Source organism: Lotus japonicus, chromosome 4, assembly GCF_012489685.1.
Source record: "Lotus japonicus ecotype B-129 chromosome 4, LjGifu_v1.2".
NCBI classification, from domain to species: domain Eukaryota; kingdom Viridiplantae; phylum Streptophyta; class Magnoliopsida; order Fabales; family Fabaceae; genus Lotus; species Lotus japonicus.
In genome coordinates, this window is record NC_080044.1 from 9,118,492 (window position 1) to 9,146,173 (window position 27,682).

General features: G+C 39.4%; 6 protein-coding genes across 9 annotated transcripts; 4 read left to right on the forward strand and 2 right to left on the reverse strand.

Annotated features, from left to right (window-relative positions):
• Nucleotides 1-864: 864 nt before the first annotated feature.
• On the reverse strand, nt 865-6,196 carry LOC130714362 (uncharacterized). Its single transcript, XM_057564258.1, has 6 exons — nt 5,787-6,196; nt 5,221-5,456; nt 4,866-5,124; nt 1,920-2,099; nt 1,600-1,755; nt 865-1,499 (listed from the first exon to the last, which is right to left on the reverse strand). Exons 1-6 carry the CDS (start codon nt 5,814-5,816, stop codon nt 1,326-1,328), a joined length of 1,035 nt encoding a protein of 344 aa, XP_057420241.1. The 5' UTR covers nt 5,817-6,196; the 3' UTR covers nt 865-1,325.
• A 2,894-nt stretch (nt 6,197-9,090) lies between these two features.
• On the forward strand, nt 9,091-12,270 carry LOC130713779 (protein MAIN-LIKE 2-like). 2 transcript variants are annotated; one of them, XM_057563578.1, is made up of 3 exons: nt 9,091-10,166; nt 10,734-11,775; nt 11,858-12,270. In XM_057563578.1, exons 2-3 carry the CDS (start codon nt 10,737-10,739, stop codon nt 12,268-12,270), a joined length of 1,452 nt encoding a protein of 483 aa, XP_057419561.1. In that variant the 5' UTR covers nt 9,091-10,166; nt 10,734-10,736. The 2 variants fall into 2 exon arrangements, with proteins under 2 accessions (XP_057419561.1, XP_057419562.1); XM_057563579.1 differs by having other exon boundaries at nt 9,091-11,775.
• Nucleotides 12,271-12,932: 662 nt separating this feature from the next.
• LOC130713778 (uncharacterized) lies at nt 12,933-15,000 on the forward strand. Its single transcript, XM_057563577.1, has 3 exons — nt 12,933-13,077; nt 13,270-14,485; nt 14,597-15,000. The coding sequence occupies exons 1-3, from the start codon at nt 12,947-12,949 to the stop codon at nt 14,783-14,785; spliced, it is 1,536 nt and encodes a 511-aa protein (XP_057419560.1). The 5' UTR covers nt 12,933-12,946; the 3' UTR covers nt 14,786-15,000.
• Nucleotides 15,001-15,125: 125 nt separating this feature from the next.
• Nucleotides 15,126-20,371, forward strand: LOC130713780 (probable carboxylesterase 12). Of its 3 annotated transcripts, XM_057563580.1 has the most exons (5): nt 15,126-15,726; nt 15,802-15,903; nt 15,984-17,704; nt 20,033-20,103; nt 20,204-20,371. In XM_057563580.1, the coding sequence occupies exons 3-5, from the start codon at nt 16,678-16,680 to the stop codon at nt 20,249-20,251; spliced, it is 1,146 nt and encodes a 381-aa protein (XP_057419563.1). In that variant the 5' UTR covers nt 15,126-15,726; nt 15,802-15,903; nt 15,984-16,677; the 3' UTR covers nt 20,252-20,371. The 3 variants fall into 3 exon arrangements, with proteins under 3 accessions (XP_057419563.1, XP_057419565.1, XP_057419564.1); XM_057563582.1 differs by lacking the exon at nt 15,126-15,726 and having other exon boundaries at nt 15,764-15,903; XM_057563581.1 differs by lacking the exon at nt 15,126-15,726 and having other exon boundaries at nt 15,797-17,704.
• Nucleotides 20,372-22,068: 1,697 nt separating this feature from the next.
• On the reverse strand, nt 22,069-24,522 carry LOC130712245 (protein FAR1-RELATED SEQUENCE 11-like). The gene is made up of 5 exons (XM_057562078.1): nt 23,560-24,522; nt 23,152-23,422; nt 23,012-23,097; nt 22,342-22,887; nt 22,069-22,224 (listed from the first exon to the last, which is right to left on the reverse strand). Exons 1-5 carry the CDS (start codon nt 24,520-24,522, stop codon nt 22,069-22,071), a joined length of 2,022 nt encoding a protein of 673 aa, XP_057418061.1.
• A 1,622-nt stretch (nt 24,523-26,144) lies between these two features.
• Nucleotides 26,145-27,395, forward strand: LOC130715841 (probable carboxylesterase 12). Its single transcript, XM_057565973.1, has one exon. The coding sequence runs from the start codon at nt 26,353-26,355 to the stop codon at nt 27,304-27,306; it is 954 nt and encodes a 317-aa protein (XP_057421956.1). The 5' UTR covers nt 26,145-26,352; the 3' UTR covers nt 27,307-27,395.
• The last annotated feature ends 287 nt before the right edge of the window (nt 27,396-27,682 follow it).

The following is a 27,682-nucleotide window of genomic DNA, read 5'->3' on the forward strand; positions in this document are numbered from 1 at the left end:
CAGGAATTGATCTCTGAACCTCCCCTTACCCAACACATATGTCCCTTAGTTCCTACCACTTGAGCTATCATATGAGGACTTTTTTATATCATTTTTACTATGATCATATTTACCAAAATCATTTATGAAAATGTTATATCAATGCTTTTGACAGTTGATTTAAATGTTTCATGTCCTCCATTTAATCTTGGACATGAATCATATCCTCATTTGTTTTCTCAATCTAAAGTACTGTCTAAATTGGTTGTTATGTGTGATAAGTTCTCAAAGAATGTCTTGCAACTATAAGGATTGCAATGAATAATGTTTTATCCACACCTAAAAAATGAGGTGTGAAGAGAAAGATTAAAGTGTGTATATGAATCATAACTCGGATTTCAATCATTTGGTCCAACCGGAGTGTCTGCAATTATACTGATTTTTCGTGCATTCTATTGGCTTACAACTCATTGACTGAATTGTGATTAGTGTAGAAATCCAGATCCTCTGCAATCCCTCAATCTCTCCGCAGCAGCAATTGTAGCCTTTGGGGTTGAGGTGCTGCAAGAGGATCCGATTCTGCATAGAATTCAAATTCCAATGATACAACTCACCCCAGTTGAGCATGGAGGGGAACAAAAGCAACTAGCTGCATGAGTACATAATAATATTAAATATACACGTGGGGGCGCGTGTCCACCTAAATGGCTCCAGCTGTACGCAGCTAGACAAGATACTGTAAAGTGTAAACATTAACAACTTGCTTGGATCTGTCTTCAACACTCCCCTTCAATTCCCTCAAAAGACAACTATGCTCTCCTTTGATAGATTTTACTAGAAAACAACATTTTTAGTCATTTTTAAGTTTCCTATTCGATCATGATAGGGGAAAAAACTTGATCTGAAAAATTAAATTAGCAAATTCTTTTGATGTCTTCAATACAAGAGTTCGTTCCACAGTGTAGAGAATTGGCAAAGGTACAAAGAATGAATTAAATATTAATTGAATAGGCAAACAAATTAACAACCCAAAACTGAGTTAAAACAAAAAAAACAAAACAAAAGAGGGAGCTCTGGCCAAAATTTCAACAGGGTGGCTATCCTGTTGGCTCTTGCAGCAACTTCTGAACAAAAGATTAGGGGAGAGTTTTTCTCCATACACCATCAAAGATAGCTTTCCAAAATTAATTTCCAAAAATGATTGGCTTTGGGAAATCAATTTCCGGGAGCATGTAGGAAGGTGCGGTCAGAGAAAATACGGGTGCAGAAAGTCCTACCTCGAAGATTATGGGAAGGTATCAGAAAAGAAAAGGCAAATGTGGTATGTACATACCCATCGGTTTATTTTACCTACGGTAATCTTCATGAAGGAAACTCTCATATGGCGTCCCAGTGAGTACCTTGCTCACATCATTCCAATTTTCAACTTGGCTGGATAAGGATCCTTTGTGTATCTTTACCTGCCTACTCTTTAGGTCCGTGCGAGGAACCTTCAGAAAATCCTGAACGTCTGTTAATTTCTGAAACCAAGAAAGACAATCAAATCGTCAAGAGCCTACTATAGGCGCATATGAAAAAGGGCAATAAAGTAGATATCATGCAGCAGGTAGTGGGACTTACAGTATGGTTCTTGACAACTTCTTCGTAGTATACGATAATGTGCCGGGTGCTCTTGAAATATTCCAAAGCCTTAGTCGTGGTTTCGTTCACTTTCCTCAGGTTTGCGATCAGCAATGTTGAATTGACCGTGGGCTTGTATTTCGCAAGTATTTCTGCCTGAAACCAAAGTCAAAATGAAAATCCATTAACATGAAGTACATCAACTAAGTTAAGCACCTTGCGTCACGATGAAACACTCATGCAAAAGTACAGCCAAGGGATATTCAAGCTCACACACAAGTAGCACACATGCATGCACAGAACAAAGTACAGACAGAGACCTCCTTGGGTGAGTGAACATGAGATTTGTGAGTCCCATTTAATAGCTTAGCATTCCGGTCATATTCATTTGCAAGTAGAGAAACCATCCGGCGCAAAAGATTCCTCCTGAAAAGAAATATGACTGAAACACCATGTATTCTGAAGTACTCGGCAATTTGTTCATGATGCTGCATCAATCCCTGCATTAAATTACAAATGTTATGATATCCTTAGATTGCTAAAAAAAATTAATGGAGAGAACAGAAGTCAATAACATGTCAGATATTTAGTGAATACACAAATAAACAAATGCAATATGTGTAGCCAATACAAAAGCCAGCTGTTAAAAAACTGAGTTCAAATTGCAGGGGTTGCTTTTGATCATGGTTATCACTTATCAGTACCGCCAGTATTGTAAGACTCGAATCGCGATACGATGCAGTTTTCAGCCTCGCTGATGCGAATCGTATGGCGTTTTGTCTTTGGGACTAAATCGCACAATGAATTGTTTAATCGCAAATATCGCTACTATCAGTTTTGATAGGCTTCTTCCTTAGGTGTTTTTTTTGTTCCTTTTCTAGATGTTGGTCCCATTTATCGACCAAAAAGAAATGTTCTGAATAACTATATCAAGAAAGGAAAGACAAATATTGGGAACCACATTAATTACATTGCGCAATACAGTTTAATTTACAATAGTACCAACTGAAAAGAATGGGCAACACATAATAGTTCAGTATGTAAAAAAGTGAGAAATAGAATCAATCAAGATTACTGCCAAAATTGAATGATAACTTTATCTGTTCAAACACAACACCTTCTATGAAACTTGTTCCTGACTGAGCTCATAAGAGCCCAATCTTGTCAGTGTTCCTGGCCACCTAAGGTAATGGGCCGGATCCGCTAGCCAAGAATGGATAGATTCAGCAAACCCTATTAATTATAAACAGTGGATGCATTTTCTAACAGTTGGATCCCACAACCCACTTTACATTATCCTGATCCAACGCATAGACACATTTACGTAAACAACTTAATTAAGCGCTATGTCAATAAACATAAGTTTATTCGAGAAGCTCAAAATAGCTTATAGATAGGTATAAGTGCTTATTCATAAGCTAATCTGATAAGCATATGAAAATAAGCTCAAAGTGACTTATAGGTATTCATAAGATATTTTCTTAAACTTACCCAAACACTTGCATAATGCTTATGTTATTAGATAAGCTCAAATAAGCCCTCCAAATAAAGCCTAAAAAGAGGAGACTCGCTCCATACACTACGTTCCCTTTACTCTCTCTTGCTTAGATTCTTACTGACCTGAGCGTTATCCCTTCCATGTCTTCTGACTCTTCTCCAACATTTTCTCTCTCCTCTAACTGTTCTCCTTATATTGCAGAGCCTGACTAACCTACTGTCAAAGACTCAAAGTTAGTTAGTAAGTTTCCCACTTTATGACCCTTATACCTCTTCTCATAAAATTTCTTAATGGATGGTCAATCCCTATCACTATATGACCTAAGTCCCAATCCCTGTCCTGTATATCCTATTTTGTTATCTATTCCTCACTTTTTCTCTTTCTTTTTCCTTCTCTGTTCTGTCTATGTCTTCCTGTATGTGATTAGGTCCTTGGTTAAGTGATTCTAGAACAGCTAATAATGAATTAACGATATTTTAGGTGAATTTTATCTATGGCTACGTTTCTAGTTTAATGTTTTTGACATATATTATTAGTTTCTTTCTTTTTCTTGGCTGCTGCTTTTTTTGTAATACATTGTTTGTGTCTCCCTGATGCTTCTGCCACAAGTCACTATTGTCATGATGGATTTTAAGCTGGCCAACATGATCCTTCATCTTCCATTAAAATCAGTGCTTTATATACTCTTGAGCTTTCTATCAACTTTTAAAAATCTCCAAGAACTATCAATCTTATGTGAAAGTATTTCACTACAGAAAGGAAATCTCCAATCTTCACTAAGCCTTCATCAACACATGCCACATTTGTAAACTTACACAAATCATCTGGGAAGAAGCCATGAAAACATACCAAAATTATAGAAAAACTGGTAGTGAAAAACTCAGCAAGTCATCCTGTTGCTGATACTTTATAAAAGCAACATCTCAACACAAATAATGAAAAAGGTGCATGCATCCATTTTGTTAGCATAACTGTGTGTGTGTGAGATAGAGAGAGTCATTCCTTCTTTTCCTTTTATATCATTGTTCTGGGATCCTTTAAGAACAGAAAAACTTGCAGACACATACACTCATTCCCATTAGCAACAGTTTAGACTTGAAAGGGTCACTAACGGACAAACAACAAGAAATGTCTAATCCCACTAATTACTAAATGAGGGCGGCTATATAGCTTACACTAAGCTATTGAGGTCGATCAAAAACCAAACTTTGTGGGATATTATTGACCATGAGGTCATTTTCAATAGCATCTTCCAAGTTCCAATGTTTTTTTTGGCCTCCCTCTACCCCTCTTCGCAGGACAAAAGACCATGTTATCAACCCTTCTCACAGTTGTTTTTGGGTTTGTAACTTGTCGATTTTCTGTTTACAGCTCTTAAAATGAACATCAATGACCAGAACCCTATATTGTGTAGCCAAGCTCTCTCTTGGTATTACCTTGCAATCCTTGCAAGCCCTCTTATCTAAGCTCCTTACCAAAAATAAATCAAACCTTCAGGTCTCACTCTTATAGGTAATAAGATGTTCCTCCCACTTTTAGTAATGAATTGCAATTCAAATTTTGGTAATTCAGAGGAAAATACTGAATTGCATTCCGAATCATCATATTGTTCTTCCTATATTTCATTTCTATTTTGGTAATTCAGAGGACATCTTGACCTTAACTTCATTTAAATTTATTACCACAAAAGCTAAAAGAATCTAGTTTCCTATTGAAGGCTACACCAAAAACCCAATACAAGTAATCAAACACATAAAACAACCTTTACCTGATTAAGCATCCACTTCAAGCCAACTGCAGTAGTGCACTCATTTTTTGAAGCACTACTCAACCAGTCTAGATTATAAATTGTATCCAGAGTCTCCGTTATTGTCGACACATTACTCCTCCTCACCTTAACCGAAAAGATTTCCCCATTTGAGCTTATGTTAGGATGACTATTTAAAAACGTCTCAAACCATCCGCTCCCAGATCTTTGCATTGACAGAATAGCGAAATAGCGCACAGGGTGGCAAGAGCACTCCTCCCTGAAAAAGATACACCAAAGGATGCAACATCAGCAAAATTTTCAAACAGATTCTGCAACAAAATCTCAGATTTGAACACTATACAAAAAATTTAACCTGCTGTAAGTTTTAGGATTTGGATAATGCACATAAGGAATCTCCCAAGGTTCAATGTTGGGTTCAGGGCATGGATTTTGGATGACCTTGATATCTAAAAGACCAATCTTGCTGCTAGTGCCTATCTGCTTTAGACAAATGGTACATATATACACACCACAGACCATTGCAAAGGTCAAAACGACCAACCTCCACACCAAGGTAGAATTCTTCAGACCCTTCACAAGCAAAACATCCTGAAACCATGAACTAGAACATTAAAAATCGATTTATTAACGACAAAACAAAGGTCTCAACTTGGTTGACCCAGCACATGAATAATGTTAACCCCACAGAATCAGCATCTTAATAAAAACCAGCAAATCAAAAAGCCTAATACAGTAACACCCATTGACCTACAAAACACACACATTCATTGAGTTTTTTTTAAAGAAACCAGATCGGACATATTCACGTGCCACCCCATGAAAAAACAAAATCAAAAATAGAATCTTTCACCTCATGTTTTTGGGAGATTTGAAGGTAAAAGGAGACAAAATGGAGGAAACGGCACAGAATAACATTACCTTGGCGAAGGAAGAGAGATCATCTGCCATTGTTGACGAGCTCAAAAGGAATGTTGCAGATGAAAAAAAGGCATTTTTCGGATACCCTTTTGAATTTTCTATATTCTAAAGCATTTTTCTTGAGCTGAAACCAGAGGTGAAAATTTGAAGGAAAAGCAAAAGGGGCTTCGATTATCGATGATGATGGGTGTAAGAGAGAGAGAGAGAGAGAGACACTGAGCTTTTTTTATCGCTTTATTTTTATTATTATTATATTAATTTTTTGGCCTCGTGAAGAATGAAATGATTAGAAGAAAAAAAATAAAAAAGAGAGGGTTCTTTCTTTCTTGTGTTTCTAATCTTGGAGCTGCACCTGGCAATGGAAAACTGTGTGTGTGTGTGTTTCAGAGAGGGATGAGTAAGACCGAAGAAAAACGACATGGTGATTGTGTTGCCACGCTACTTAAAACGACATGATATCGTAGTAGTAGTCACTTTGCAATTAAAGACCAGAAAGTTGACAAATTTATTATAGTTAATGAAGGAAATTAAGACCATAAAGTTTTATGACAATATTATAGATTTTCCACTTATGTCGTGTCAGCCTGTCAGGTGCACTCTTGCCGTCTAATAATATGATATGATTAATAAACATTTCAATTAGAGGGGTAAGACTAAGAGTAATCAATTAGCACATTCTATGCTACTTGACCTTTATAAAAGAAGCTTTTCTGTAACCAAAAAAAAAGAAGCTTTTCTTGTTTCAAAATTATCACTTAACTTAAAAATCTTGTGTAACATTCAATGAGTGTTGTACTCTCTTAGTATTTCTTAGTATCTTCTGTTTGGATTTCAGTTTGCAAAACAGAGTTTGGGTGAATGTGGGTTTGCAAAACAGAATTTGGGTAAAAGTGAGTTGGTTGTAATGTGATTTATGTTTGAATACTTTTATTTCAAAATAGAGTTTGAGGTTGAAAGTATGTTGAATGAATGTAGAAGTGACAATTTGGAGAGTTGAGATGAAAGTTGGTTTGGGGCAAAAAGTGGGTTTGGTGAATGTGGTCTTTAATATGCCAAACATAATGACACAAAATTACATATGACTCGAAAGTACTTTTGGATGTCATAACTGAAAAACAAATACACCCTTAAATACTTTATCTGATTTCTGTATTTGACAATAATTTTTAAAATGTTTTTCAAAATGAAAAATGAAAAAACTGTTTAAAATGATGTGTTTTACAACGTTAAAAAATTTGTCTGCACGTTTCTCTTCATATTTTGCAATGAAGTCTTTTTGATTCTTTTGCTGCCTAATCATATTATGTTGTATATTGCTGTAGAATCTATGAAGAAGGGATCTTTCTTCGCAAAATCTCTGGCTAAGAGTGACTCCTGAAGTTGTCAGTAGGGAAAACCACCTTAACTAGATGGAACCAAAGGAATTTGATGATGTCCAACGAGGAAAGTAGAAGAATAAAGGTCCAATTGAACAAGCGGTAGAGCCTCTTGATACCATAGTGGCCATAAAGGCTCCAAAGGCCATCCGACTACTAGTCACCTCGTTGCTAGACCATGAGATGATGATAAACTGCCTAAGGTTTCCACCTAGGAGCTTCAACATGAAGTGTTACACTTTTATCAAGCATTACCAAATTTGCTGGAAGACAGTTTGGATGTCATGTGCTAACCACATAACATCCACAAAGCAGTAGATAAAAAAGATAAATTGATTCCCCTCTCCCATCCTGGTATGCGAAGAGGAATCAAACATCTTGCCAGAGTTGAGTAGGCCCACAAGGCCACTATAATATTCTACAATGTGAGCCTTTGGAGGATCCTGATTCAAAACCTTCCTCTGTAAGGCGAACCACACCTCGAAGGGAAAAGGACACACTTGGTCGGGGAAAAAGGCACCACTTAAGGAAGCCATGCCAACCAAAAACCCTATGTAGGTGGATGGTACAATTTAACGGTCGCAACCAACTCCAGGCTACAACACGACATAATTTCTCACAAGTATTGCATGTTGTTATTTTCTTTCCAATTATCTTTTAGTTTTTGTTTACAACTCTTAAGTTGTCTTAAAATTTCAAATGTTTAGCGTTTTTAAGGAATAAGTTTCTTGATTGCATTAATGACGATATATGCAATTGATAAAGGTCCGACAAACTAATACGAACAAAAGCTCGTTTGTACAATGACAAAAAGGGTAAACTCACACTTGCTCTAAAAAAAGAAATTTAAAGACTAGGTCACAAAACTTAGTACCTCAACCATCTAAGTCACCCCTCCAAGGCATTTCCTCTTATGTGCGCGACACCAAACTAAGCCCCTTGACAAGGCACTGCCTCCGATGAGCATGGCAATAAACTAGGCCTTGTGTTCGAGGCACTCCCTTAGTTTGATGAACGGGACACTAAACTAAGTCCCCCGTTCGAGGCACTGCCTTTGATGCGTGTGACATTCATCTAAGTCTCTCTTCTGAGGCACTGCCTCCGATGAGTGCGACGCCAAAATAAGTTCCTCGTTTGAGGCACTGCCTTCGATGAGCCTGACACTGTCTAAACCCCTCGTTTGAGGCACTACCTATGATTGTTTATTTGTGATCAGGATAATATACACCAACTCTTATACAAGGCAGGTGAGATACAAATCTGATGAGCGTGACATCAAACTAAGTCCCATATCTTAGGCACTTCCTCCGATGAACGCGACATTAATCTAAGTTCCTCGTCTAAGGTACGATCTCCGATGAGCCCAACACCAAACTAAGTCCCTCATTCATGGCACTACCTATGATGAGCACAACACCATCTAAATTCCCCGTTTGAGGCACTACCTTCGGTGAGCACGACACAAACTAAGTCTTTGTATGAGGCACTACCTCTGATGAGCGTGACACCATCTAAGTACCTCGTCTAAGGCATTGCATACTATGTAGTGCAACCCCAACCTAAGTCCTACATCAAGGCATTGTCTCCGATGAGTGCGACATTCATCTAAGTTCCTCGTCCGAGGCACTGTCTGCGATGAGTGCGACTGTCTAAGTCCCCTATCTAAGGCACTGCCTTCGATGAGTGCGACACCATCTAAGTCCATGGTCTTAGGCACTCACTGCAAGAAAAGTTTTATTTACCCACAATCATTGAGCAAAGGAAGCTAAGTCAATGGACTTAGCGACAACCAAGGCGAAGGGAAGAAAAACAAAATTCAGCAAATGATCAGGATATAATTCGACATAAGGATCAAGCCACAGGCTTCTTCCCACTCAGTCAATAAAGAGTAATTAAAAGCACAATTTTCAATAGCGTTCAATGCACATTTCAATTTACATAGTCTAGAAAGCACAATTTAATAGTCTCTTAAATCTTACCCTTCAATACATTAGACATTTATGCACAATTTCTATAGTCTAGAAACATCAGTACATGAGTACAGTTCATCACAATTTACACACACACACGGCCTCATGTATTGTGTACATATGTTTTTTCACAATTTACAACTCAACACACACACTGCCACATGGTTTTTATTTGTAAATTGATTCACAAATCACACACACACCACCTGAGCCTCACAATTCACTCTGCACACACACCACACGGCCACGTGAAATTGAAAATCAAGCTTCAATGAGACAATGACAATACCCATTTCAATTCTTGATTCACTCCCTGCCTCTCACTTCCTCCTCCCCCTCACTCACCCACACGGCCATTGAAGGCTCACTTCCTCCTCCCCCTCACAGCCTCACTCACCCACGCGGCCAAATGCCCAAATGGGTATTGCTCAAAAGATCTGCTCCTTCCTTCAACAGCCTCACCCACCCACGCCTCACTCTCTGTCTCTCTCAATCCCCAGTTCCAGTCTTCCAGACCCTCACGGCCTCACCCACCCACCAATGCCAGCACAAATTCACAGCACAATCGATTCACACTTTCACAAATCACAGAGATACAGAGCAATTAAGAAATTTTACCTACTTCTGCTTGGTGGAGGGATCAATTGGTGAACTGGTGGTGTCGTGGTGGTGAAGCCGTGCGTGCCGTGAAGCGTTGAAGGAAGAGGACAAGAGGTGAAGCCGTGCCCGTGGGAATTAGATTTCCCACCCCTGGGTTTAGAATTGCCACCCCATTTAAAAGTGGGGAAAAACCAATATTGCCCCTCCGTGTTTTAGTCCGAATGTATAACATTCGGACTCCTCCGAATTTTCAAATGTCGGACTCAGTTAATAATAGAACAAAACTATCAATTCAGATTCACATTTGTAACGGGACAGAACATCAACTCTCGGACTGGTTCAGGAGAAGCGACCCAGAGGCACCCAAATCGACCCACACATCACGACCAAAAGCAACCAAGAATCATCTGTGATTCAAAACCGACCACACTGAGGTAATTTGTTGGAATCCACGACCAAGAATCATGTGTATTTTGAATCATGTGTATTTTGATGAGTTAGTGTTGTGATTTCAAATTTAGGGTTTCAAATTTAGGTATTTCAGATTAGGTTAGGTTTCGAATCCCTTTTTATGAGTTGATTTGGTGAAATTTCATTCCTATTGTGATTTCTGGGGTATATGGGGTTCTGAGGTGCGAATTTGGGGATATTCGTACTCCGAATCTTGAAGATTCGGACTGGTTCAGGACTTCAAGATTCGGACTGGTCCAGGACTTCAAGATTCGGACTTGAGAGATTCAGTACTGTCTCTCCTATTGCTTCTGTTATTGTTTTTCATGATAAGATGAATGGGGTGAAGATAATTTCCATGCTTTTGGCTATCTTAGGGTAGTGGTTAAGGACATAACCAACTTGAGATTTCACATTTGAATTTCATAACATTATTTGAATTGTATTGAAATTTCATAACATTAGTTTACTGTGTATACTTGTGGATTGCTTCAACTAGTTAGTTACTCATTACATAGCTATTAATCTGTTTTCCTTATTTTTTCTGATAGATTATGGCGAGGACAAAGCAAACTAAGAGGGTATCGTCTGAAGAGTTGGCCGATCGTCGTGCCTATCTCCACGCTTCTCATAGGCGAGGTGATCATGATACAGATGTGTCGACTTCTCGGAAGCGGGCTAGGAAGGGGGCTCCGAAGGCGACCACTGAGGTTCCTGCCCCTGCTACTGAGGTTCCTGCTACTCAGGTTCCTGATACTGAGGTTCCTGCCCCTGCTACTGAGGTTCCTGCTACTCAGGTTCCTGCTACTGAGGTTCCTGCTCTCTCGACGCCTGAGGTTACTGCTACTGAGGTTTCTCCTCAGTCGACGCCTGAGGTTACCGCCCACGATACTGTTGAGCCTTCCACCTCTTCACTTGATATTGATGCAGTTGAGGAGTCGGAGTCGGAGTCGGAGTCGGAGTCGGGGTCGGAGTCGGGGTCTGAGTCTGAGATTGAGGGTGAGGATGTAGAGGTAGAGGATCCGAATATGCCGCCGCTCCAGAGAGATCCACCGTTTCCTGGTGGGCCGGTTGAGTTGTCACTTCTGCAGCATTACCCGGATCACATAGCGCCGTGGACGTGGCATACCCTACTAGGCACCACTGACCCTCGTTATTCTGAGCGAGGTGATTTGAGGCTTGCCACTGCTGGTACGAAGCTCGGGCTGATGACGTGTGAGGGGGACAATTACAGGGAGGTCCGCTTGATTGTGGAGAGGAGCGGACTGTATCCACTGGTCAGGTGCAGCTATGTAGAGACGGATCCAGGGCTTATATCGGCCCTTGTGGAGAGGTGGCACGAGGAGACTAGTAGTTTCCACATGCCATTTGGGGAGATGACTGTCACCCTTGACGACGTCTCCGCTCTTCTTCACATCCCGGTTGGTGGGAGATTCTACACTCCAGGAGTGGCCTCGAGATATGATGTGGCAGAGACCTGCGCTTTGCTGTTAGGGGGGGATGCAGATTTGTACATGGCTGAGTTTGATAAGCTTAGGGGTCCGACTATGAGGTTCAGCTTCTTGCGAGACCTTTACCCGAAAGCTGTTGCAGGTTTGTTTCATTCATTATCTGAACTTTTTCCAACTATTATTTATATTTACTTAATCATAATTGGTATTACATTGTAATGTAGAGGGGCGGTACGAGCATGCAGCCAGGATGTACCTGATGCATCTTGTTGGCGCGACATTGTTCGCCGACAAGAGTGGGGGGCACTCATTCTCTGCCCGTTGGATAGGCATGCTACAGGATCTTGAGCGGGTGTCGGAGTTCGCGTGGGGCGCCATGGCCCTTGCCACGTTGTACGACCAGCTTGGACAGTCTTCTCGCAGCGGGGTCAAACAGTTGGCCGGTTACACTTCCCTGTTGATGGCCTGGGTCTTTGAGCACTTTCCAGACAGGCTCGTTCGCCGGTATGCGAACCCGGCTTACACAGAGGACCAGCCCAGAGCTCGTAGGTGGACAGAGTCACGGTCGGGGCATGCTAGGCTTGACGAGAGGCGAGTACTACTTGATGAGTTGACAGCATGTCGACAGCATGAATAACAATTGGGTCCCACCGAGACACATGTTGGCCACTTTGAAGGAAAATAATCCGGGTAACTTGTCTACCATCACTCAAGTGTATAATCGCATCAAAAAAGTTAAAGAATTAGACCGCGGGCCACTTACAGAGATGCAATATTTGCTGAAGAAGTTGGCAGAAGCCAACTATGTTCACTTTGAAAGACATGAAGAAGATTCGGGTGTCATTATGGAACTTTTCTGGGCTCATCCTAATGCTATTAAACTCTTCAACACATTCCCTCACGTGGTAATCATGGATTGCACATACAAGACAAACAAATTTCAAATTCCATTGCTTGAAATGGTTGGCCTCACTTCTACTGGTCTGACTTACTCCATTGCATTTTGCTACATGACTCGTGAGCGCACACCTGACTATGTTTGGGCCTTGGAGTGCATGAAATCTCTACTTGCTGACCCTGCCCGATTACCTGGAGTGATTGTGACTGATAGGGAATTGGCTTTACTCAGTGCTGTTCGGAATATTTTTCCTGAGGCTACCCATTTACTATGCCTATTCCACATAAACAAGAATGTTGAGGCAAAGTGCAAATTGTGGGTTGACACAACGGATTTTAAAGCCTTAGTGATGCAAAAGTGGAATGAAGTGGTATATGCGGAAACAACTACACAATTTGAGGAGGAATGAAGCGACATGTGTGATATGTGTAAGGATCATCCAAGGTTCACATCGTACATTTATGACACTTGGTTGGTTCACAAGGAGAAATTTGTGAAGGCATGGACAAACAGAGTGAAGCATTTTGGAACGACAACAAGTAACAGGTACTACGCACATGCAATCTTGATAGACTTGCTTCATTTGATAGAATTGATTCATTTAATAGGCTTGTTTCATTTTTTGTATGCATTTGATAGACTTGTTTCATTTGATAGAATTGATTCATTTGATAGGCTTGTTTCATTTTTTGTATGCATTTGATAGGCTTGATAGACTAGCTTCATGTTTGTATGCAGGGCTGAAAGTGCACATGCAAGCTTGAAGAAGATGCTTAGGAATGGCAAGGGTAACCTGTGCGATTCATGGGAAGCAATTGATAGGTTGACCATTGTACGCCACAATGCAATACAAGCATCGTTTGAGCGCAGTATTAACATTGTAGAGCACCGTTTCAAGTCTCCAATGTATAAGAATATGAGAGGATTCGTTGCTAAACATGCACTTCACCTAATGTATGATGAACAAAACAGATTTTGGGGTCATGGTGAGAAATGCGGTTGCGTGATGAAAGTCACTCATGGACTACCTTGCGCTTGTGCACTTCAGAGTATTGCCTCAATTCCGTATGCAGCAGTTGATCCATTCTGGAAGATACTTTCTTGGGAACAAGTGCCTGTTGTGGAGAGTCAAACCTCAAACAGTGGATGCATGCCGCTAGAGATTGAGGCTTTGTGGGCTCATTTCAATACCTTGGATGATGCGGGCCAAAGTATGTTGAGAAGGAAGCTTAAAGAGCTTTATTGTCCTCAAATCAGTTCATTGTGTCCTCCTGAAGTGAAGATAAAGCACAATCAATCGTCCAAGGAGAGGAAAACCAAACCTCCCAGAGGTCAATCAATAGGATCCACCCAGCGTGACCTTTCACATTGGGAACATGTTGACAATCAGACCAAAGAACAAGAATCGAAAGCTAGCAAGAGGAAACCTAGGCTCACCAAAACTCCTAAAACAACTCCAACATCGCAAGCTCCTAAGTCAAAGAACAAGATGGCTATGACGGCCACCGGCTCCAAAATCTACTTACCGGAGTTGCCATCTTTTTTATGGCCATATATACATGAAGTGATAGATGTTGTCGGGGATGGTAATTGTGGATACAGAGCCGTCGCTGCATTGCTGGACCTTCAGAACGGTCAGGACGGTTGGCCTCGGGTTAGGGAAGAGCTGATTGTAGAACTCACACTCTATGAGAAACACTATACACGCATGTGGGGTTATGATGTGGTACAAGCCATGCACAATCGTCTCACTCTCCCTCCTGATGGTAGAGCCACTAAAGCCAGATGGATGCATCTACCGGAGATGGGGTACCTTATTGCTAACCGGTTTCGGGTGGTTTTCATCTCCATCTCGTTAAAATCTAGTTACACTTACCTTCCGATGAGAGGAGGCGCCCCACCGTTAGAACATCCTGTCATAGCTATTGGTCATGTGACCAATCACTTTGTACAGGTATATCCTCAATTAAATACATATCTTCTTTTTTATTAATACACTCTCTTGTCACGTTAAACAATTTATATTGAAATATATCTAATTTTACTACTATACTCTTAAATGTAGCTGAAGTTGGTGTCTGGACATCCTATGCCGCCAATTGCTCCCCAATGGGAATACAACGTTGAAGAACCCGAGTCCGAATGGTGTAAACCGTATAAAGAGCGTTTGGATAGATTTATGGCTGAACACACTGTTTGGATTGGTCCTTGTGTTATTACCAACTTTGATTTAACAGACATAACAGAAGATTGATAATATGATTCATGTTTGTAATGTTGTAACCATGTCTGTAACCATATTATTAGCAAGAATATTTTCCTACATATATTAAGACAATGCTCCAGTATTGTAACGAGGTCTGTTTGTCCCATATTATTGTCACTGCATTTTCACGTTTCTGTCTGTGACAGTATCTGGTTTTAGAGGTACGAATCTTGAAGTTTCATATTAATCCGGGTTTTCAACTCTCGGACGTCTTAAAAAGGGGGGTGGTAAATTTAATTATGAATCAGTCCGGAACTTATAGTCCTGGATTGATCCGAAACTTAAAGTCCTGGAGTGATCCGAAACTTATAGTCCTGGATCACCCTTATCAAGCAGCAGAATGCCTACACAACCAACTCTGACCACCATCAATTACAATCTCAACCACCATCACTGCCTACACAACCAACTCTGACCACCATTAATCTTCACCACCAACCCCATTACTCATTCCTCCTACACCATAAATCCCTTTACTTCCTATATTAGTCCCCTATGCACCAAAGGCATCCTCCACCATTACATTACTTCCCTTCTTCCCTTGTTGCAGGAAATAACCAGAAGAAATGGAACAAGATCCACCATCAACCTTCATCCGCCCTTGCAAACGCCAAGACAACCTTGCCTCCAGCTCTCGTCCTCTCATTCCCGGCCCAGCTGGCGCCGTCCAGGCCGCCATGATTCACCGCAGATCCACCGACGACAAACCAAACATTTCAACCCAACAATTCGTTAGGCAAGTCCTCCAAGACGGCCACGACACCGATCCCGATTTCCAATCCAATGCTTGGCTTTCAGCCCTGCAATTAAACGGATCTGCCACTCCTCTGGGCGCAATCACTCACCATCATGAAAGAGTAGATCACGTCATCGGTGTTATCAAATCCTGCAATCCCAATGGGTTTGGAGATGCAACAGTTACACTCAAGGTATTTCCTTATTCCTCCTTATATTTCAGTGAAATGATTCATGTTTCTCTCATGACATCTGAGATTGAGATTCAGGACCCTACGGGCACTGTTGGCGCTAGTATCCATCACAAGGTCTTCACTGAAAGCGTATTTGCGAAAGACATAACTGTTGGATCTGTTCTGCTTCTCCAAAAGGTTAATCTATAGGCAACTTTAACATTTTAAGCTTCTTTGGACAACTTGGACATCACATCGTTTCTTCACTTTGCTTTCAGGTCGCTGTGTTCTCTCCTAGAAAGTCTAATTGTTATCTGAATATAACCTTGTCCAATGTAGTCAAGGTATGATAATCTTCTTCCACATCTAAAATAAAGCATTTGAATCTTTTCCACATCTACAACAAAGCATTTGAATCTGTTTTCATTATACATGTATTTTCAAAGGACAGTGCACCTCCACCTGGAAGCTTCACAAACATAACAGAAGATTAATATTAGTTCTTTACTAATCTATATTAAGGACTATTTGTGTAACTTTTGAAATGCTGAACTTAGATTTCGTATTGTTATTTTGCTTTACTTTTCTAATGCTTAACTTGGATTATTGTATTGTAATTTTGTTTAAATTGGATTATGTAACTTTTCAATTTTAAAGTCATGTTATATTTGCTGCAATTGGACTAAAGTCATGTTATTTTAACTGTAATTAAAGAATCCGAAGGTTTAACTCTCGGACTAGTCCAGAACATCAACCTCTGGACTGGTATGGAGGTTTAAGTCCCGGAGGGTATTCCCGGCATTTTTTTAAAAAGACTAGGGTGGCAATTCTAAACCCAGGGGTGGGAAATCTAATTCCCCGTGCCCGTGCGTGAACAAGAGACTACGGTATCAGAATTTTTTTATGAAGTAGTCCCTGAAGTTTTCCCTTACCTTTACATTTGCCTTTTTTTTGTTTTTTTTTACCCAAATTATGATCTGGGCCAAAGAAAAAAAATTTTTTTTTGGCCAGAGCCTGGGCACAGGCCCAGGATGGCCAGGCGGTACATCCGCCTCTGTTCATCTCATTCTCAGTCACCACTCTGTTTTGCTCTGTTTTTCTGCCATGGATTCAACCTCTAGCGAAGTAGTCCAAGATTTCTCACCCCTCATCAAAGTCTACAAAGACGGCCGCGTAGAGAGACTCGTAGGGTGCGAATTGGTTCCCCCATCACTGGATCCCGCAACCAACGTTGAATCCAAAGACATTGTGATCTCAAAAGACGACAACGTATCTGCCAGAATTTTCCTTCCAAAACTCACCAATCCAAACCAGAAGCTCCCTCTCCTTGTTTACTTCCACGGTGGTGGTTTCTGCGTAGGAACACCCTTTTCTCCTCATTATCACAACTTCCTCAACACCATTGTTTCTCAGGCTCGTGTGGTTGGTATCTCTGTTCATTACAGAAGAGCCCCAGAGCACCCTGTTCCAATCGCTTTCGAAGATTCATGGACTTCGCTCAAATGGGTTGCTTCCCATTGCGGCGGAAACGGCCCTGACGAGTGGCTCAACCGCCACGCTGATTTTGGTAAGGTGTTCATCTCAGGGGACAGTGCAGGGGGAACCATTGCACACCAAATGGGTATTCGGGTCGGGGCAGAGGGGCTTCCGGGTATCAACCTTGAAGGGATTGTTCTGGTTCATTCCTACTTTTGGGGTGTGGAGCGAATTGGGTCAGAGTCAGAGCAACCGGAGCTTGCGGCGTTTATGGGGAATTTGTGGCGGTTCACATGTCCCAGTAGCACTGGATACGATGACCCGTTTTTGAATCCGGCTAAGGATCCGAATTTGGGGAAGCTTGGTTGTAAGAGAATGCTGGTTTGTGTTGCTGGGAATGATATTTTGAAGGACAGGAGTTGGTATTATAAAGAATCACTGGAGAAGAGTGAGTGGAAAGGGGTTGTGGAGGTGGTGGAGTCAAAAGGGGAAGATCATGTATTTCATCTCCTCAAGCCAAACTGTGAGAATGCTCTCTCATTGTTTAATCAAATTGCTTCCTTTATCAATCATAGTTAAGTTATGCAGTAGTTTATTCAAAAAAAAAAAAAAAGTTATGCAGCAGAACTTATCAACCAGAGTTTCTTTATTGCCCGTTAATAATATGGAGTTTCTATTTGTACTTGTGGATGTTCATGATTTTGGTAAAATTGATTGGAGTATTATTTAATATTTATTTTTTAAAATTTGGTTAAAAATTATTTTGTTACGTGGAGGAGGCAAAAGGCGTTAGGAAAACCCTAGTGGCCATTCTGGGAGGGGCCCACCCGTGGAGAACAAAAAACTACGCACTTCCAGCTTGGCTGCGTTCAAAAAACAGAGCCAAGAAAATGGGCCAACCTAGCAAGGGAACCCAAGTTACCCCACCTTCTGGGCTTACCCCTCAAGACTTACCCCAACTGACTCAGCCCAAGTGGCAGTGCCCCCCACACCGAAATCACCTTGACTTATAAGAGATGTGACCCATAAACCTAACGTCTTAAGGTTTTGGGTTAAGATATGATATCTCTTGGTGTCTTGCTCCTCGACCCATGGGCTCCCCTGTCTCCCAAAACAAGATCAATTATCTTTCCCACAAAGCCCTGTAACCACACACCATCCTCAAAACTTCTGATATGCAGATAACCCATCTCCCTCCCAAAATTCGCCATCTCAGGTCCCTTGCTCCCTCCATGACCATGGGGATCTTGATGGTGGGGTTCACCCCTCCAGGCCTCCCGACCCAGTTTTCTAAGAAGTCTCGAAAGGTGATCATGAAGGGCCAGAAATCATGCTTGATGCAGTGTCACTACAAGACTTGTGGACTTGGCATTGCAGGTTCTGACAATGACATTAATGTGCTAAACCAATCTCCTGTCTTTAATGATGTTTTGCTGGAGAACCTCTCGTGGTGTGGTATAGTGTGAATAAAACACTGTATCATATGGCATACTATCTAGCAGATAATATCTATCATGAGTGAGCTACATTTGTGAAGACCATCCCAATGCCACAAAGAGAAAAAAAATACAATTATTTTCAAAAAAACAAGAATGGCAAGAAAGGACATTGAACGTGTATTTGGAGTACTCCAATCTCGAGGTCACATAACCCAGAGTTTCAGGTGAGGAGACCAAAAGGGATGCCAAAGGCCACACTCGCCTTAAGGTCCATATGACTTCATAATTTAGTAGCAAAGACTTTGGCCGCATACATAGGGATCATGATGACCCCATAATGATCAAAGCCTGAATAGCTAGTGCTGAAATATACAAGGTATCCGTTGACAAAGGTTGCTCGATTGACAGCCTCTTCAACAAATATTTCTAAAGGCTGGGTTTAACTGAAAAATATCTGATATCTTTTGATCAAGACTAGTGATGTGCATACTTTCCCTTCCTCCTCCCTTTTCCTTTATTAGAATTCTTTGAAATTGAAGCCTTCAAATTCAATTCCTCAATATCATGCTATAGATGATTTTCTATTCATCAACCAACAAAGAACATTGTAACTCATCAAGTATTAGGTCATCAATGTTATTAGATTCTTCAATAAAGCACACAATAATATTAAAGTTAGGTGTCATTAACTGTTAAGAATTTAAGTATTAGTTGGAGTCTCATATTAGTTAAGTATGAGTGAGAAAAATACTTTATATAGATGTGATCCAGAAACCTAATGCCTTAAGGTTTTGGGTTAAGATGTAGCGTTGATATCTCTTGGTGTCTTGCTTATCGGTCCATGGGGTCCCCTGTCTCCCCCAACAAGTGGTATCAGAGCTGATGGTTCATGAGAGCATGGTAACAGCTCCTGGTGTTAAAAGTCTTCCTAGTAGTGTGGCTAGGCGGCGGGTTTCATTGACCAGGAAACAATGGTACAAAGGTAGATAGCTTCCGCGGAGGGGGACATGATAATGTGGTGGTAACTCGAACTTGAGGGGGAGATTGTTGAAATTGAAGTTTAAGTCTAAGTCTCACATTTGTTAAGTATGAGTGACGAGAATACTTTATAAGAGATGTGACCCATAAGGTTTTGAGTTAAGATATAACGTCGATATCTCTTGGTGTCTTGCTCCTCGACTTATGGGCTCCCATGCCTCCCCTACATTAACAAAATGATCTTTTATACAATCTATACATTCTCCATCTTTTCACCATGAACCGTGATTTGTTAATTACTGTCAATGTTCTACACAAATAATGTGTGACTGGTTCACCTGATATCATTTGCAAAGTTTCGAAACTTTGTTCAATGTGCTTGCAGTTGCACACTCTTTGCTTTTGCATTCTAACAATACCTCTTTTTCATACAGTCTCAACTCTGTTTGGAGGAGTCTTTAAAGAGAATCATAACCAAGCTTACTCGATTGATAGCTTGAAAAAGGTAATTCTTTGCGTTCATGTCCTTTTAATTTGCTTCAAAGCTTATATCTCAGCTCTTTGCATCAGTTAACACAACTTCCTATCTATGGTAATTAATCCAGATTCCACAACATTCCGATACTCCTTGGATTTCAAGAAGTTCTCCATGATGAGCATGCTCTAAGGATCATAGTAATTAGTAACCATCAAAATGAGGAATTGATGGCTGCATAAACGAGCCTTCAGAAGTTCAGATGCCATTTGCTACAATGCTACTACAATAAAAAACTGACCTTCAAAAATAAATACTACAATAAAAAACTGAATTGAAAAACAAATTGAGATTATTATTATAGGTCGACCGATAAGAAAATTTGAGTTAAGTAACTATCATCTACTCATATTGAAGATAACTGGGTTAGAATCTTTTCATTTTATTTATATTTATTTATCAAAAATCATATTGGTCCGGTCCATTTGTGAGTTAGTCACCTGAATAATTGAGTCATTTAGATAGGGGCTTTCTTAACTTACGGGAATTAGATTTTCAGAAGGAGCATGTTATCATGTTACACCTTTTTCATATGGTCATAAAAACCAGTGCAATTAAATTACACATAATTGCAGCTATTGGGTATAAATGTCAATTGGCTTTTAATTTTTTAATCTAAAAAAACCTGATACCTCTCTCCTCGGCTCATACTTGCTTTTTCCCTTTTTCAGTTTCTTTCTCCCATTGCTTTCAAGGTTGTTCCAGGTTATCTTCTAAACTCAACCACTGCCCACAAAGTTAACGAGGAGGCACCACGCCACCACTCCTCCGTGACTCCTGTGTTTTCTACTCCGTCGACGAAATCCTCATCACGTGGGGCTTCCTAAACTCGTGCATGGTTAGGACCAGCTGCCCCTGCGGCTACGGCGTGGGCAGTAAGAAGGAGAGCGTACCCTCAAAAATTTGCCTTGAAGGCATTGCTTCCACCGTGACAGAGATGACGAGTGTTTCTTGTGACAACACGAGGGAGCTCGTTTGGGAGATTGTGAAGAAGAATTCAATTTTGGTTAAAGTGTTTGATCGAAAGGGGTTGTTGGTGTGTGGAATTCAGATCTATTATTTATTTTCAATTGAGTGTGAAAACTCAACACAACCTGCTCAATTCAGTGAAAACTCAATCATAATCTCTTGGGGCAAAATTGAGTCAAAGCAATTCATCACTCAGCTTCTTGTTCCCTTGTCTTTGTGGTTTTTTTTTTTTAATGTAAAATAATTCCAATTTGCGTTTCTCTCTAAGATCTATAATAAATGGATAAAAATGGAAGGTATAGTGAATTGTTAGACCATTAGGATCAAAAGTTAACGAATGAAGACCAATTTTATAACAGAATGTAAATGGCAGCATTCAAATTGGCATCACTTCCTGGCTTTGCCGAACCTCTGGTTGTGATAATTGTAGTTTATCTAGCAATTTAAGTCTGAAATTTGTGCCAACTCTACATTGGGTGAGAGTGCAAAAAAAAATAATAATGAAAACCGGTTGTATACATCTTTCTATAGATTATTGGACACAAAATATTATATGAGAGTGCATAACTTCATGTTTGCCCAACAAGAAAGAACTGACATAGTATTTCAGAAAGAATACATTAATACACCTTAATTGGCATTACACAACACATTAAGAAACAATACACCTCAAGAGGCATTGACAAAACTCACTACAAATGCCCTCTGGCTTTCCTTCTCCAAAATATTTAATATTTTCACCACCTGATACTAGTATAAATTACAGACCTTAGCCCACTAATTAAGTACACATCTTAAAATACAAGTTGACTACATGGAAATCCTTTTCACTTCAACCTCTTCATTACCAACATCACATTCTGTTTTAAGATGACTTTCCCCAACCCTTTCTCATCCTGCTAAAGCAAAAGAGAGGACAAATAAACATCACTTAGTCAGTCAAAAGGAAAATGTATTTTGTAAAACTTACTTATTAGGAGATTGAGAACTAAATGTTTCAACATTTCTTTTTTTATTTGGACAATTTCGTGCATCATGATCGGTTCCACCGCAATTTGGAACATGACAATGACGAGGCTTTTTTGCTACCTCAACTCCTCCTTTTGGCCTTGATCCTTTAGGCCGACCTTTTGATTTTGAAATAATAGGATTTCCAACATCACAATCATTGCTATTTGGAACATTAGGCTCCATATCAACTGCATGTTCTTGCTCTTCAGGCATATCTGTAATAATTCGGATGACTCTCTCTAGTTCTCTAATTGCAACTTCTTCTCGGTCTTTTGTCTTCAAAGATTCAACTTGTAGCCATTGAACTAGAGATCGAAACTCAAAAGATGAGCCATCATTGCAATTAATTATGTGACTAGATGTTGGGACCAATGAACTTTCTTGTCTCCATCTAAAAGGAAGATACTTTGTAGGGAGGTGAAAGTAATTTTTCATTACTAGCACTCGGATAGCATGTCTACATAATATTCCTGAAAACTCAAATTCTTTGCAAGAGCAATTGATCGATTTGTCTTCTTCTATCCATTTTACAATACGACCTCCATCAACTTTAGTATGAAATCGCACGATATAAGAGTTTTCTCCTTCTTCAGTTGATGCATATTTTGTAGATAACTCAATCTCATGTTGGAGCAACTTAAAGGCATACGGTGTAAGCATGGATGCAGCCTGTTCCTCAATAGGAAAACCTGTTCTAATATGGGGATTATGGTACTTTTGACGCATCCTTGCTTCTTCTCCAGCTTGATTTCTAATGTTCACAGCAATACCGACCTACACAAGATATATTTATTAATACCATGTTATAAGCTAATTGATTCCAAAAATAATATAATCGAAACAAGTAACTCAATTAAGTTCATACTTGATTCACAAAATCTGTCAAACTTGTTCTGACATGTAAGAATCTTTTTATGTATGAATTAATAGATTCTGAACGTCCAGTTGTTGTCATCCCAGCAAAAAAGAAGTCCTTCAAATAAGCTAAGGCCCAAAATTGACGATTAGAATAGAGCAAGTCAATGTGTTTATCCATGCCTAGACCAAATTGTGCAATCATCAAGGTCCATTTATGCTCAAAATCATCTTCACATTCTAAATGATATACTTTATGAAACTCATATTTAAAGTCATTGTATCGTGAACCCAATGAAAAAGAAAACCAACTTGATAACTTTGCCACAATATGCCATATACAGAATGCATGTTTTGTGTTTGGCAACTCCATTGCAATTGCCTCTTTAAGTGCCACATCTTGATCCGTAAGAATTGTCTTTGGATGCTTGCCGTTGACAAAATATAGGAAAGACTGGACAAGTGAAAATGTTAAATTAGCTAACTAAAATATGAAAATTAGAAATTCAATATTAATAACAACTTCACATAAATAGTGCTAACCTTTAAAGCCCATGAGAATGAAGGAATCTTTTCATCTCGCAATAGAACACATCCAAAGAAAATTGAATTTCCATGATTATCAACTCCGACCCATATTCCAAGAGGCATATCATAACGATTTATTCTATATGTGGTATCAAAAACAACCACATCTCCAAATGCTTCATATGCTCTAATTGAATCACCAAAAGCCCATATAATATGCTCCAATTTGTTATTTTCATCCAATGTGAAATCATATTTGAATGAGTCATCCCTATCTTTCAAACTTTTGCATAATTTAAGGACATTTGAAGCATCACTTTCTTTACCAATACTACTTTGAGATTGAATAAAATTTCTAATATCTCTCTCCAAAAATGGTAGAGTGCATGTATCTATTCCTTTTTCTAGCTCAAGCACTCTTATTATGAGACTTATAGAGCAACCAGCTTTTGACAACAACATTATACGGTCTTGATCAACAATTGGGATGCTACGATAAGCAGGAAGAAACTGAACCTCTGTGTCATCTAATAATTGATGGTTGTGGTGATTGTGAAAATATTTAACCACCCATTTCTCCTCAAAGCCAATTGTCCTTGTAGTGACCAGCATTTTTGCACCACAGTTGCATCTTGAAGTTTTTCGTTTTCTTTGACTTTCAACTTCACTAACTTTGCTCTGTTTAGTAATACCAGCACGATGACAAACAAATTCCCTTTTATAAATACCCAGTGGATTGTTCTCTGATTGATTCTTTGTAGATTTGTAAATGTGATCACGTCTAATAGAAAAACCACTTTTACGTGCAAATAAGCAGTAAAAGTCATAAGCATCACCTTCACTATTGAATATTTGCCCTTCATAAGGAATCCAATCAGCACTGTTATTAGCTAAAGAAAGAGGTTCAAGTTGTGGCTCTTGACAGGTTGAAGAGTTTGTATTTCCATTATCCTCACACATAGAAGCATGATCTTTAAAAAGCTCTAAGGGCCAATCAGTGACATCGTTTTCTTCTTCAGATGTCATATAGATCTTAGTTCAGCTATGAATTTTACATGTTTAGTAAAAAAAATCATTGTTAGCAAGCATAATTGAAGAGTTTACAAAGCACATTTTTACATACATTGCATAGCAAAACATGGAATATGTTAAGCATAAAAAGCATTATCTGAAATAAAATCTTAATCTTTTTTTTGGCCTAGAATCTAAGGCTTTAAATTTTTTTTCACCTCTCCCTATATAATGGTAAAATAGGAGAAAAGTAAAACTTACAAGTAACCCAAAAAGAATTAATTTCATACATCTGTCCATAACAATGAAGATAGAATGACAACATATGCCAGAAAAAAGAAAACGGCAATCTGTATATAAAACTTAGGATTTGCCCTCATGTTTAGTAGAAAAAAAAACATTATTTCCAAGTTGAACAAAGATCTTAATCTACTGCATATTTATAAACAATGAAATGAGGTGTAACGAAAAAAGAAAAACAATAAATGAATGAGACTTAAAATCTATTTAATCACAACAAAACCCATTTACGGGAAAGTAAAACTCAAACGGTGAACAGATTGCAAAATGTAGATTTAATAGTGTAGTACCTTGAATCTTGATTTCACCTTCAAGTAACAAAAGATTGAAGGCATGCGCATCAGAGAAAAGGGAACGAGCCACAAACACACATTTGGTAACAAGGGAACAGCTTCTTCCAGAAGGAACTGGAAAGAAAAAGCGGGAGAAAGCTGTCACATTAGAAGAGAGTGTGTGATTTTTCAGATTAAAAAAATAAAACTCAAATTACCTTTATGCCCAAAAGACTGAGTTGTATGAAAAGTAAGTGGGCTGGCTTTTTAGTCACTTAAAAGGGGTTGTCTAAATGACCCATGATAAAGTTTGGGTTAAATAACCCATCATCCAATCACATTGGAGATAAATGAGTTGGAAATAAATTAATAAATAAAATATGGAAATTTCAACTCACTTATCTCCAATGTGATTGGATGGTGAGTTATTTAACCCAAAATTTATCATGAGTTATTTAGACAACCCCCACTTAAAAAGGGTGTAAAGTGATATCTTGCTCCTTTGAAATTGGGAGCATACGTAAGTTAGGAAACCCCGATAGATAATTCTAATTATGATAGAGAAAGATACAATAATGTTATTTTCACACCTCTCTTTGAGGTGGAGAGAGGTGGAATGAAGAGAGAGATAAGAAGAAAAGAAAAAGTAAGAGAAAGAAAGTATTAGATGTGATAGATGATAAGATGAGAGAGATAGAAATAAAAAAAGTAAAAATGAAGTGTTTCAAAGATGAGGTGTGTATATATCATTACTCGAGAAAGATATGCTTTTAAATAGGTAGTAGTACATCATATACATCATAAAACAACAAAAACAGATACCTTTCATAGCTACGCTACGGACTATAACAACAAAAGCATATAATATAACCATTATCTTTGAAATCTCTGAGCAATAGCTACGCACTAATTAAGCAACAAAAGCAGATTCACATTTCAACAAATGTGTCATTGTCTTTCTTTATCGTTGATAGTTTTGAATATTCCAGCACACACATGAAGAACATGAGGGACATAATAGGATATATACTGTTATATAATTTAAAAAAGCAACAATTCCATGTTTGTTCAGCTGTCTAGATGAGAATTTTCGTTGGAGAAGAAAAGCAGATGACATCCACTGTGCTCACATAGAAAAAAAGCAACAACCAGCGTTGTTTAAATTGACAGTCACATATCTCTGTCTCTCACACACCACTGTGCTCTGTTTTTCAGTAACTAGTAGAGAGTGCAAACTACAAACCCCTGAAACTCTTCACTTTCCTTCTCTGCCATGGATTCAAGCTCCAATGAAGTAGTCCAAGACTTCTCACCCCTTGTCAAAATCTACAAAGATGGCCGTGTAGAGAGACTCGTAGGGTGCGAGTATGTTCCTCCATCGTTTGATCCCATAACCAATGTCAACTCCAAAGACATGGTTATCTCAAGAGAAGATGAAGACATATCTGCTAGAATCTACCTTCCAAAGCTCAACGATGAAAACCAGAAGCTCCCTCTCCTTGTGTACTTCCACGGTGGTGGTTTCTGCGTAGGAACACCGTTTGACCCTGCTTACCACCAATTCCTCAACACGGTTGTTTCTCAGGGTAATGTAATCGGTGTCTCTGTTCATTACAGATTAGCACCAGAGCACCCTGTTCCAATCGCTTTTGAAGATTCATGGACTGTGCTCAAATGGATCGCTTCCCATTGCGGTGGGAACGGCCCTGACGAGTGGCTCAACCGCCATGCTGATTTTGGTAACGTGTTCTTCTCAGGGGACAGTGCAGGGGGAACCATTGCACACCAAATGGGTATTCGGGTCGGTACAGAAGGGCTTCCGGGTTTCAATCTTGAAGGGATTGCTTTGATCCATGCGTTCTTTTGGGGTGTGGAAAGGATTGGGTCTGAGGCAGAGAAACCGGAAGGGGTGGCATTTATGGAGAATTGGTGGCGGTTTACGTGTCCAACAACCACTGGATCCGATGACCCGTTGGTGAATCCGGCTAAGGATCCGAATTTGGGGAAGCTTGGTTGCAAGAGATTGCTGGTTTGTGTTGCTGGGAATGATTTGTTGAAGGATAGAGGTTGGTATTTGAAGGAGTTGTTGGAGAAGAGTGGGTGGCAAGGGGTTGTGGAGGTGGTGGAGGCAAAAGGGGAAGAACATGTGTTTCATCTCTTTAAGCCAAACTGTGAGAATGCTGTTTCCTTGTTTAATCAAATTGCTTCCTTCATCAACCACAGTTGAGTTATGCAGCAGAACTTATTAGTAATTTCCTCTGTACCCGTTTCTATGGTGTTAAAAGAATAAAGAGTTTCTGTTTGTGTGTTTGTTGATGCATTTGTGTTTGTAGCATCTATTAAGATTGCTGAACATGAGAACATACAATAGGTGTTGACCAGACCATTAGAAACAATAATGTTTTGTTTACGTATGTTTTCCACTTTTAACTATAAGGACAAAGAGAGAAATGAGTTATAAGATGTGAGAAAAAATGCATAAAGAGATAGAAATAAAAATGTGTGAAAAATAATATGTGAGAGAAAGAGAGATGTGTGTTTCCTAACTTGATCATAGAGCTCATAGGGTAAGGAAAAACACTACATAATATAAGCTAGGGTAG

Coding starts and splice junctions, on each gene's coding strand:
- LOC130714362 (XM_057564258.1), bottom strand. CDS start 5,816: ATGGCAGATGATCTCTCTTCCTTCGCCAAG. Junction 5,457..5,786: donor ATCTCTCTTCCTTCGCCAAG/GTAATGTTATTC, acceptor TCATGGTTTCAG/GATGTTTTGCTTGTGAAGGG. Junction 5,125..5,220: donor AATCCTAAAACTTACAGCAG/GTTAAATTTTTT, acceptor TATCTTTTTCAG/GGAGGAGTGCTCTTGCCACC.
- LOC130713779 (XM_057563579.1), top strand. CDS start 10,737: ATGGCGAGGACAAAGCAAACTAAGAGGGTATCGTCTGAAGAGTTGGCC. Junction 11,776..11,857: donor TTACCCGAAAGCTGTTGCAG/GTTTGTTTCATT, acceptor ATTGTAATGTAG/AGGGGCGGTACGAGCATGCA.
- LOC130713778 (XM_057563577.1), top strand. CDS start 12,947: ATGTGTGATATGTGTAAGGATCATCCAAGGTTCACATCGTACATTTAT. Junction 13,078..13,269: donor GGAACGACAACAAGTAACAG/GTACTACGCACA, acceptor GTTTGTATGCAG/GGCTGAAAGTGCACATGCAA. Junction 14,486..14,596: donor TGACCAATCACTTTGTACAG/GTATATCCTCAA, acceptor TCTTAAATGTAG/CTGAAGTTGGTGTCTGGACA.
- LOC130713780 (XM_057563580.1), top strand. CDS start 16,678: ATGATCTGGGCCAAAGAAAAAAAATTTTTTTTTGGCCAGAGCCTGGGC. Junction 17,705..20,032: donor TCATCTCCTCAAGCCAAACT/GTGAGAATGCTC, acceptor TTTTTCATACAG/TCTCAACTCTGTTTGGAGGA. Junction 20,104..20,203: donor CGATTGATAGCTTGAAAAAG/GTAATTCTTTGC, acceptor TAATTAATCCAG/ATTCCACAACATTCCGATAC.
- LOC130712245 (XM_057562078.1), bottom strand. CDS start 24,522: ATGACATCTGAAGAAGAAAACGATGTCACTGATTGGCCCTTAGAGCTT. Junction 22,888..23,011: donor ACATAAAAAGATTCTTACAT/GTCAGAACAAGT, acceptor TATCTTGTGTAG/GTCGGTATTGCTGTGAACAT. Junction 22,225..22,341: donor GAGAACTAGAGAGAGTCATC/CGAATTATTACA, acceptor TCAAAAGGTCGG/CCTAAAGGATCAAGGCCAAA.
- LOC130715841 (XM_057565973.1), top strand. CDS start 26,353: ATGGATTCAAGCTCCAATGAAGTAGTCCAAGACTTCTCACCCCTTGTC.